Source organism: Stomoxys calcitrans, chromosome 5 (assembly GCF_963082655.1).
Source record: "Stomoxys calcitrans chromosome 5, idStoCalc2.1, whole genome shotgun sequence".
Taxonomy (NCBI): Eukaryota; Metazoa; Arthropoda; class Insecta; order Diptera; family Muscidae; genus Stomoxys; species Stomoxys calcitrans.
The window spans coordinates 12,260,209-12,272,397 of NC_081556.1; the positions used below are offsets into that span (position 1 = coordinate 12,260,209).

Sequence of the window (12,189 nt, forward strand, 5' to 3'; positions counted from 1 at the left end):
CTCAAAAAGTCAAATCGGGAGATCGGTTTATATGGGAGCTATATAAGGTTATAGACCGATTCCTACCAAACTTGGCACAGTTGTTGAAAGTCATAACAAAACACTATGTGCAAAATTTCGGCCAAATCGGACAAAAATTGCGGCTTGTAAGGCCTCAAGAAGTCAAATCGGGAAATCGGTTTATATGGGAACTATATCTGGTTATAGACCAATTCAGACCATATTTGGCACAGATGTTAAAAGTCATAACAAAACACTATCTGCAAAATTTCAGTCACACCGGACAAAAATTGTGGCTTGTAAGGCCTCAAGAAGTCTAATCGGGAGATCGGTTTATTTGGGAGCCATATCAGGTTATAGACCGATTTGGACCATACTAAACAAAGTTGTTGAAAGTCATAACAAAACACTATGTGCAAAATTTCGGCCAAATCGGATAAAAATTGTGACTTGTAAGGACTCAAGAAGTCAAATCGGGGGATCGGTTATATGGGAGCTATATCTGGTTATAGACCGATTCGGACTTGACTTGGCATAGTTGTTGAAAGTCATGACAAAACACTATGTGCAAAATTTCGGCCAAATCGGATAAAAATTGTGGCTTGTAAAGACTCAAAAAGTCAAATCGGGAGATCGGTTTATATGGGAGCTATATAAGGTTATAGACCGATTCCTACCAAACATGGCACAGTTGTTGAAAGTCATAACAAAACACTATCTGCAAAATTTCGGCCAAATCGGATAAAAATTGTGGCTTGTAAGGCCTCAAGAAATCAAATCGGGAGATCGGTTTATATGGGAGCTACATCAGGTTATAGACCGATTTAGACCATACTTGGCACAGTTGTTGGAAGCCATAACGGAACACCACAAGCAAAATATCAGCCAAATCGGACAAAAATTGCGGCTTGTAAGTCCTCATAAAGTCAAATCGGGAAATCGTTTTATAAGGGAGCTATATCTAAATCTGAACCGATATGACCCATTTGCAATCCCCAACGACCTACATCAATATTAAGTATCTATGCAAAATTTCAAGCGGCTAGCTTTATGCGTTCGACTGCTATCGTGATTTCGACAGAAGGACGAAAAAATGGACATGGCTAGATCCACTCAGAACGTCGACAGGATCATATTGTTGATGTACATTATGGGATCTAAGACGAGTATTTCGAGGTTTTACAAACGGAATAACTTGATTGATTACCCCTATCCTAATGGTGGTGGGAAAAAAATAAAAAATAATGTAGAAAGGGCCAGAGATTATAAAAAATATTGCAAATGCAAATTTGTCCAAGAATTTTCCATTAAGGAACTGGGAATACTTCTTTGAGATCAATGAGTTCAGTCCTATTAAATCTTAAGCTCAATGGTAAGGGGCCTTCTTTTTTATGGCTATTCCGAAAAGCATGCCGCAAAGCGACACCACTTGTGATTTAACATGGCATGATCGGGACTGCGGAGTCGGCCGGAGTCGAGTTTTTGAGGTCGAAGTAGAAGTCGGAGTCGGACTATTGAGCTGGAGCTTGGTTCAAAGTTGAGCACGCTTGCCCCGACTCCGAACCACTCTCAGATCACGGCTTAACACTCCGACGCCGACTTAAACTCCGACCCCGGGCCGGACTAGACTCCGCAGCCCTGGGCATGATGCCTCACAAATGTAGCCATCATAAGTAAGGATATGATCACCGCTGAAAAATTTTAGACCCAGACCTTCGATGTCATAAGCAGATTGGCTAAACTCTACGCCATAGTGGCCTCAAGAAGTAGATTTTTGGTTTTAAAAAAATTGAGTTTTTTAACTTTCCCAGTATTCACAAATATAAGGTTTTGTCGCTAGCTAAAACATAAAGTGCATAGGCCCCATGAGCATCATTAAGATCGTCAAAATCTGCCTATTGTGAATGTTAACAAATGTCACTATCAGTATTACCAAAACCTGCCTATTGTGAATGTTAACAAATATGAGTTCAAATATTTTTTTATGACAAAATGCTACATATTGCACATTGCACACACCATAATCTAATCATTAGCTAAACACTACGCCATAGTGGCCACAAGGAATAGATTTTTGGTTTAAAAAAAATATTTTTCTACTTCCCCAGTATTCACAAATATAAGGTTTTGTCGCTAGCTAAAACATAAAGTGAATAGGCCCCATGAACATCATTAATGTGAATGTTAACAAATGTCAGTATCCGCAATATCAGTATTGCCAAAACCTAACTATTGTGAATGTTAACAAATATCAGTTCAAATGGGTTTGTCTGAAAAAATGCTGCATATTTCGCATTCATGCATTATTCCACCACCATAATCTAGTCATTCCACTTGTAACAGCTTGAAATATTGGTATGTGACCCCATAAAGTATTTATTTACTCGGTATCGTCTCGACGTTCTGCGTCTATTTAGCCATGTCCGTCTGTCACAAAATCACAATAGCGGTTGAACGCGTAAAGCTAGCCACTTGAAATTTTGCACAGATACTTCTCTTTGATGTAGGTCATTGGCGATTGTAAATGGGTCATATTGGTTTAGATTCGGATATAGCCCCCATATAAACCGATCCCCGGGTTTGACTTATTGAGCCCTTGGAAGCCTCTATTGTCATCCGATTTGGCTGAAATTTGGAACAAGAACTTGAGTTATCAGTTCCATCATCCATGGCAAGTATGATCCGAAACGGTCTATAAACAGATATAGCCGTCATATTACCCCATCCCCGGATTTGACTTCTTGAGTCCTTCGAAGTCATCCAATTTGGAATTTGTCCCAAACCCCCTTCTTATGACTTACAACATCCATGCCAAGTTTTATCTAAATCGGTCAATATAGTGATATAGGCCTCCTTAAGAACCTACAGTTTTTTTCTTTCTTCCATCTTGTTTTTTGTTTCTCCCAGTGCACCTGTTATCCTTTCATATTCGTCTTATTGGTTTACCTGGTTGTGTTTGTTGTTGTTTTTTTTTTCTTTTTGGTGGTATTTGCATTTTGGTTTGTTTTGCTTTTGGTTTGGAGTCTATTAAATCTACTCCTTCTCAGCTCTTTTGTTTGTGTCTACTTTTTTCACACTTCAAAGTTGGCAGGTTTTTTCTATTTTCCGAATTTTTTTGGCACCCCAAGCCAACAGTTTGTAAAGAACACATCCAAAATCTTGAATTTCCACGTGTCTGCATTATAAATGTTTTTTTTTGTTTCCCAAAGATTCTTTGGTTTTCTCCTTTTTCTAGCCTTTTTGCATCAGTTGTGTGTAGATTTCATTCTGTGTGTGTTTGATTTTCGTTAGCTAGTAACATTTTTTCATTGTGTTTGTCCGTCCGTCTGTTTGGGTTACTTGCCTTCTTTGGTTTAGCTTAGCATAAAGCTTTTTTGTTCAAAGTCATATACAGAGAGTAACAAAATAAATCAATGGAAAAATGGTAACTTAGGAAGGATTTATAGACTTAAACGGATGGCGTGACCTGGTTCCCACCGACTGGGGCCCAATTACCGCATACGCGAAAGAATAAAATCGTTCGAAATCTCCCTATTGTGAATTATGTATATCTTTATTGAAGGGGAATTTTTGAAATTTAGGAACGCCAAAGTTTTATTCGATCATTCTTTATAAAAACGTGGACATAAAAATTTAGCTACAAGTTGTATAAGACCCATTAAATACCAGATGAAATTTCATTCGATATGAAAGCGCACTCGATCACGAATGTGGTAATTTGGTCCCTGATTTATCGCTACTGTCGTCTCACATTGTACTTAAATAGTCTAAGTGAGTCAATTTAGAAAATAGACTGCCACTCTAAACTAACCTATCTACCATTTCTCAAACACTGCCATCAGTAGTAGGGCTTATTGTGAATGCAAATTACTCTATATTTTGATAAGGTACTTCTTGTTAGCTACTCGATTTCGTAATTTTTTCTAAGTGTTTGGATCCCACTATGAGAGAAATAAAAAAAATGAAACAACGCCATTGTAATTTTTTATTAGTTTTATTTAATTGAAGCAAGAATGACAAGTATCTCAGTATAATTAACATACAGTATAATTCACAATGACAAAAAGTTATAATTCACAATAGTCATAACAACAGTTGTAAATCACAATAACCATAACAACAATTGTCAATAACATTCACTATGCAATATAGACAATAGAACACAAGAGCCGTTATTTATATCTGAGTAGATTAACCCATTAACGACGGATGGGTAGAAAAATACTCAAGAATAGAGTTGTCTTAAAAAAAACTCTAGCTCTAGTTAGGTAAGAGGTATTCATAAGAAATTTGGATTGGCGTTAAATAGACGAATGAAACTGAGGCCACCGTGGCAAAGAGATTATCATGTCCGCCTATGACGCCGAATGGCTGGGTTCAAATCCCGTCGTGAACATCAGAAAATTTTTCAGCGGTGGTTATCGCCTTACTATTGCTGGTTACATTTGTGAGGTATTCTGCCATGTTTAAACTTCTCTATCAAGTGGTGTCGCTATGCGGCTTGCCGTTCGGAGTCGGCATACTAAAGGAGGCCCCTTATCTTTGAGCTTAAACTTTAATCGGACTGCACTCATTGATGTGGGAGAAGTATTCCCTGTTCCTTAGTGGAATGTTCATGGGAAATTAAGTAGTAGTAGTAGACGAATGTTAAAAAAATTTGCCCGTCACATAATGCCATGTTTTGGAGGACAAATGTCGAATGTCGAAAGTCGGCAATTTTTTTATATCAAAAAAAACTCAAACAAAAAATTTTCTCAAAATTCTTAGGAGTGAGATTTCTGGAAACCGTTTTAGTGCCTTATTGTTTTGATGGGTTCAATATTAAGGAATATTGTATACCAAGCCTTCCAATTTTGACAGCAAAGTCATTAAAATCCACTTTTCTTCGGTAAATGCTCATAAAATATTAAAAAAATTATTTTTTTTGTTATAAAAACGTAAAAACTTAGAAAATAAAAAGATTTTTTTTTAATTTTTTCAAAAATTTTTTAAGAATAAATTTGTAAAAAGAATTACTACGTCAATATGCTCTAAATAATAAAAAAAAATGCTGTATATAATGAAGATATGAGATTTCATTGAAATCTAACAAGGGGTTAAAGGCGAATGCATATGTTATCTCAGCGATGAATTATGATCGATTTAAACATTTGTGATGTTATATTTAAAAAATTTTCGTTCAATAAAGAAATGCACAATAGAGAGGTTTCGAACGATTTTACTTGTTCTCGTGTGCGGTAATTCGGCCCCAGTATTTTTAAGATATGCCTATCATTCAAAAATATGGCTCTCTTCCCAAGAAAGACCCCGCGACTTATGTGACATTCATGCTAGTACAACTCTTTATGCCATTGGTGGACGCATACCTCAATTCCCCTTAAAAATCTCAAATTCAGGCCACCTTAACCAAATGCCAGTGGTTTATAAATCCATGTAAAGACAATCAGATGATCACACCACATTTTAAAATGTATAAATTTCAATAAGCATAACTAAAATGCATAATTCACAAAACGCATGATTTGTTTAATTCACAATAACCATCGCAAAAATCAGTCAAAGGTTATTGTGATTAATAGTGGGTAATACTTGATATGCGACTGCATATATTGGCCGTGTTTTTTTTAGTACTGGATAGACAAGCCTATCCTTCACGGATAGGCTTGAAAAAAGATTCCATTGCAAGTCTGTTTGTTTGCCACGAAGTGGTATCGCCATTTACCAACCTTTCAATACAATACAAGGAAAAAGGTGAAAATATTGAAAAAAATTATAAATAAAATTTGCAAAACATATGTGGGCACAAAAGTAAAATGAAATTTAAATTAAATTTATATATGATTGGTTTAATTTTATTATGCCATTCACAATAGAGGTATTTCTGGCCACATTTATTTGTGAAAAACATATAATGGGAATCCTGAAAACAGACGTACTGCATAAGCCTGCACTGGTAATTTATCCAGAACTACGTTGTCCTAAATAGATATCGTTTTCATGAAAATTTCATTGCGCTGCACTATAAAGTACTAATATAAAACACAGCTATTATGCATAACCCAGACGTTAATAACAGTTCTCTTGCTAAGAAAGATTCCGCGACTTATTTGGCATTTAATTCATACACCTACAACTCTTTAAGCCGTTGGTGGACGCTTAATTTAATCCCCGCGATCAAAAATTGCAAATTATGACCACAACAATATCTTGTCTACGGGCTTAAACGGAAGGGACTCATTCTGGTTATTTCTGCTATTAATTACCTACCATTTCAGAACCAAATGTCAGTGGCTTATAAATCCATCTAATGACAATCAGATGATCACACTGCTGCTTAAATTTCATAATTCACAATAAACATAAAAAAATCTATTCACAATAACAATCAAAAAAATTATTCACCATGACACTAAGAAAAGCAATGTCTTTTATCTCTCTCTGTCTTATTTTGTTCAAAGTTTTTATACCTCTTTTAAACTTTCTTTTGCTACTTTCGATATTCTTCTTTATTAAGTCCTAACGAATTTGCACTCGTTAGTCAAGTAATTTACGAAATCACAGGCCAAACCTAAAAGAAAAATGAAATGAAAACTCCTTCGATTCGCAAGTAGTCTTAACAGAATAATATTTCAGCTTAGATGGTGTTGTGAGGCTGGGCAATCATTCTTACTTGCCTTCTTTCTGGTTTGTTTGCTTACTACAAAACAAAGAAAATGGCCTTGTCTTTGCTTTTTTTTTCTTTAAAGGGGATTTATAAACTCTTGCTTTGGGTCTCTTTCGTTCTCTCTCTTTTTCTACACTAGGCAGCAAAGCATCCCTTGTTTTGGTTCATGTTCTTTACAGTAGTAATACACTGTCCACTATGTGTCCAAGTTGTGTAAAGCCAAAGTATTTAAGCTAACCATATCCTGGCTATTGCTGCCAAGAAGGGTATGCCCATAAAATGGAGTTAACTTCATTTATGCCATACAAAGCCATTATATTTGAGCATGTTTTTTTCTGAAAAAGAAAGGGGGAAAGGATGTATCTATGTATGTGTTTTTTTCTTAGTATTGTCCTTTTGTCCCATAGATTTACAACAGCATCCATGTAATGTTTGTTTAAGCTTTACCCATACTAAGGACCTACAGGGTCTGTGCATGCGTTTCGCATGTGTGTAAACCATGGTGGTGTTTATGTTTGTATTCTTGTTGTTATCCTTACAACTTGAACGCATTTTTATCATGTGTTTTACATGGAGGGGACAATATTATCTTTTAGAGTCACTTCTTTCACTGGGCTCACAAAACCAAAAATAAAACACGAACCTGAGAAATTGCAACGGAAGTGTCTACAGGAAAAAAATGAAAAATATAACAAAAATTATGTATAGTCCACCATTATCTGTAAGGGAGACAGCTTTTCTTTTTTTTTTGTCCATACCAAAACATCAACATGATGTCCTTGTTGTCCTTATAGCTAGGGTGATAAGACAAGCATTTTTTTGGCATTTGGCCATAATTTTACGCATTAAAGTATTGACTGATATTCAATGCTACCTTGGACAGCAAGGTAGCAAGGTAACCACTATTATTAACACCAAATGGAAGATACTGACCAGACTTTACATAGGGAATGTTGGAGGTTATTTATATGATTCTTTTTCTGGTAATACCTGTATTTTAGGGATTATGAGGAGATATGGAAAGGAATAGAAGCTTAAAGTCAAGTTGATTGCGAACATTAGGGTGAAATATCATATATTGTAAAGCATGAAATTTGAATGAATGCTAAAAAGGTCGCGCGATCAAACCCTGTTTTATTTTAGTATTTAAAATGCAGTGCAGCAAAAATTTTATGCAAACGACTTCTATCCCGTACAACGATGTTTTGTATGCAGAACCTGCTTATGAAGAACATCTGTCTTCAGAATTGCCATGACATCGTTGATCCTTTTTCACAATTTAATGTGGCCACCTCCACAAATACTGCTATTGTGAATGGCAAAATAAAATATAAATTTTTTAAAAATCCTGCACAAATCTTAATAACTTTTCTTTGACTTCAATGCCCGTATGCGCTTTGCTAGTTTTAATTATTAATTTTACAAATAATTGCACATTTTTTTAACACGTTGCCAATCAGTGTTACCATCTGATGTCGAACAAACAGACTTGCGCTGAATACAATTTTCGCGTTTATTTTGTCCTTCAGGGCTTGTGTATCCAGTTAAAAACAAATCAAATATCTCTCCTCTTCACCTCCGGGTTTCGCATACCTCGCTCAACCGTATGTAAATTCACAATAACCGTCATAAAACAATTTATGTCAGAGAACTGTTTTTGTTATCTGAGTGAATTATACATTTTGCATTACATTTACCATTCACAATAACAAATACAATTCAATTTAGGACTTGATGGATAATCCGCGAACTGCAAAAAAAAAAGTGAAAGTATTTGTAAAATTTATAACTAAAATGTACAAAACATGTGTGGGCATAGCAGTAAAAAAAAAATATTGTGATTTGTGCATGCAATTGTAAAATAATTAAATTTAATTCAATTTCACCATTCACAATAGAGGTTTTTCTGCAATTGGCCACCCTTTTTTGCGAAAAACATATCATGGCAATCCTGACAACAGATGTTCTACATAAGCCCGCACTGATATTTGTCCAGAACTTTGTTTTTCTGGATATATGTCATTGTGATACAAATTTCATTGCACTCCACTATAAAGTACTAAAATAAAACACACCTATTGTCAGCTGAGTTTATTTATATGATCATTTCTTCAGTAATAACTATACTTTAGGGTTTATGAGAAGATATGAAAAATGTATGCAAGCTTAAAACCACGATGGTGGCGACCATTAGGATGGAATTTCATGTATTGTAATGCATGAGTCATGAATGAATGTAACAAAAGTCATGACTGAATGTAGCAGAAGTCGTGCATTATCCTCTCCGATATTATCTTTCTGCCTGAGTTTGGGATTCGCATTGCCCACTAAACCGTATCTTCACAATAAATTCAATAAACGTTTAAAGTCAGAGAGCTCTTATGATTAGCTGAGTGTGAATAAAAAATTTTGCATTTAATTTACCACTCACAGAATTATAGATGTTACAATAAATTTATAATTCACAATAACAATCGCACTACAAATCAAGCACGAATTGTTAGCGTTATGGTGAATGGTATGTTAATCTCCCACACGGACGGATGGACAGATAAACGGGCGGACGGAGAGACAGATAGATGGATGGACAGATAGATGGACGAACATGCAGATGAATGGACGGACGGACAAATAAATGGATAGACGCACAGACAAATGGACGGATGGGCAGACAGACAGGTGAATTGACGTACAGACGGATCGATGAACGGACAGACACATGGACAAACGGACAGACAAATGTACGAACGGCCAGACAGATGTACGGACGAACGGTACTTGATCGACATAAAATGTCACGATTACCAAGAACGTGAAGGGTCTCTATGCACACCATAATCCATGATATATCCATGGTTCCGCCCGGTTAGTCTTATCGGGTTTGTAAGTTAGTCTTATCGGTTTAGCAATAAAGCCAGCTTTGCCTATACAACTGTTTAATATGAATTATAGATTTTATATGAAATGTATAATTCACAATAACAAACACAATACAATTTGAACACGAGAACCGTTATTGTTAGCAGAATGTTGGATGACATGAAAATCTCATCCAACTGCTGGTTATGCAGTAGCCACTAAAACGTTGACAATGACAATTTTTTCATTTAGCCTCTCGAAACGACTTTCTTTTGTTGCTTTTACCCTATTTTTTCTGAATAGCGGACAAACAGATGTTGTTGGGGCAGACAGACAGCCAATGATGTCAACTTAGTGCTTTCCGCATTAGGTTTAATGATGTTTAGGTCACCAAAAACCCGAGAAGGTACACCTAGTGCCAAACGAAAAAAAAGGCACTAAATGGACGCTTTTTGCATTTATATTGGGTTGCCCAAAAAGTAATTGCGGATTTTTTAAAAGAAAGTAAATGCATTTTTAATAAAGCTTAGAATGAACTGAACCATAACTGACAGAAAAAAGAATGCAATTACAGAGTCACAAGCTGTGAAAAAATTTGTCAACGCCGAGTATATGAAATATCCGCAATTACTTTTTGGGCAACCCAATAGTTTGTGCTAGTTAGTCAGTTGCATGACAGATACGAAAGATAAATGAAGAGACAGACGAACAGATAAATGGACGAACGAACCGATAGATGAAGAGATGGACAGACTTGGATATATTGACAGGACTAGACTGACTTAAAATGTCAAGATATCAAGAAAGTATATGGCTTCTGGATACACCAGAATTCCTTCGGCCCGGCTGATCTGAACTGCCTTCTGTCCATTATCTCAGGGCAAATCCTTCGAATGCAAATGTTTTCCCATTCAACTAAAAATTCTGTATTTTAAGCAACTAAATCGTACTATTCTTTAGTTTGGTTTGTAAACTTCAATTTTCATTATTTTTCATCTTCCAATTCTTAAACATCTATTCTTATTATAATTTTTTCCTCTTTTTTTTTTTCTTACAGTCGTTGTTGTGACAAAAAAAGTTGCGGCAACCGCAATGAGACACCCTCGGATCCTGTCATTATTGATCGGTAAGTAACCCTATGCTTAAGCTTTATGTTATGACTATAACAATATCCTTTCATATAAACATCAATGACTGAGTTGACATGCTGCGCGTATAGCAGTCACTATTTGTAGACAAAGTTCTTTTTCCTCATACACTTCAGTTACAGGGAAGACAGGCAATCCAAGTCCTGGTGTTCTAGCAGAGCATTCATTTTTTTTTTTGTGTTCCCCCCTTTTCAAAGATGACATTTTAAGCAGCTTTTCATTACAATCAATATATAGTGGAATATCAGATGCTAGCTAGCTAGCTGGGATATTCAAGGATATGCATACAAGACATACAGACATGATGAGAAGTATATATACACATAAACATAGTGATACAAGTTATGATAGTCAGGGTATCTAACCCAGACTCTTTACTCTGCCTTTGTAGTGGCCATAATTCTTGTGTCTTTGTATGCATTCTAGTTGCTTGTTACCATCATCAGGAGTATGGATTACATCCTTGTTGGCTTTCTCAGACATACACCCAGTATATATGCTGTAGTATCATTCAATGATTTATGCCAATAAATTTCAATGCATTTTATTTTGAATGCAAAGAAGAGAGCACTTTAACAATGAAAACTTAAACGGAGTAGAAGAATGAGTCAAAAAATTATACAAATTTAATAAAAAAAAATTTAAAAAAATTTTAAAAAGTAGAAATTAGAATAAAAAAATATAACAAGGACAAAAGAATAAAAAAAAATGTATTAAATTGAAAGAAATGGTCTTTAGCCTATTATCTATCTATCTATTATTTACCATAATTTTTGCATAGTTGAAGAACAGCTGGATTCTCCAAATCTTTTTCCACGGAAGATGGTCTCTGGTTACAGCAACCATCATCCTCATTTAGTATGATTTTTATTCTTACACCACACGAGTATGTCACGTGTCAACAAATTATGTTTTTGAGCAACATCATCAGCCCACCACCTTACTTCGACCGCATGTCACATGAGAGCACCTCATCTCTCATTTGTTTTATATTTGTTTGCAAGGATGAACTTTCTACAAATCGACAATATTGTATGTCTGTTTTATATATAAATCCATAAAAATTGTCTATTTGTCTGCACTGGCCTTCAGCCAAAAGCATAGTCGATAATTTTTGCAACTCCTCAATGTCCTTTGCCTTTAACTTTGTGTAGGATGAGGGGGGAAAATTTTAAATATTAGTTGGTACATTTTTATATTGAGCATAAATTGCCAACGCATGTCCTCAGTTATGTTGAACATGCAGCGATGTAGTAGGTGTGCCAAACATGCACGCACACACACACGCTCACACACCACAACAACGTTTGGACGTTGGTGTAGTTTGTTTTATAGAAGGCACGCTTCTCTTACTGTTTCAAAACAACAACAAAAACATAAAACAAACGGTGAAAATTCAGAGGAATAGGGCAGCGGTTAAGTTGTTGTTGTTAGGTTAATTGGTTAACAGAAATGAAGAATAACACCAGCAACAACAAACCAGTAACCAGAAACAATTGAAACACAACATTAAAAAAA

The 12,189-nt window shown here is 35.5% G+C and overlaps 1 protein-coding gene across 7 annotated transcripts in view; it reads left to right on the forward strand.

Moving 5' to 3' along the window:
* Positions 1–12,189, forward strand: part of LOC106083434 (transcription factor collier) — a 120,087-nt gene that overhangs the window by 57,104 nt on the left and 50,794 nt on the right. For all 7 annotated transcript variants that reach the window (XM_013246430.2, XM_013246431.2, XM_013246432.2 and 4 more), the window contains exon 5: positions 10,581–10,649. In XM_013246430.2, coding sequence (XP_013101884.1) covers positions 10,581–10,649 — 69 coding nt within the window. The remainder of the gene's footprint in view (positions 1–10,580; positions 10,650–12,189) is intronic.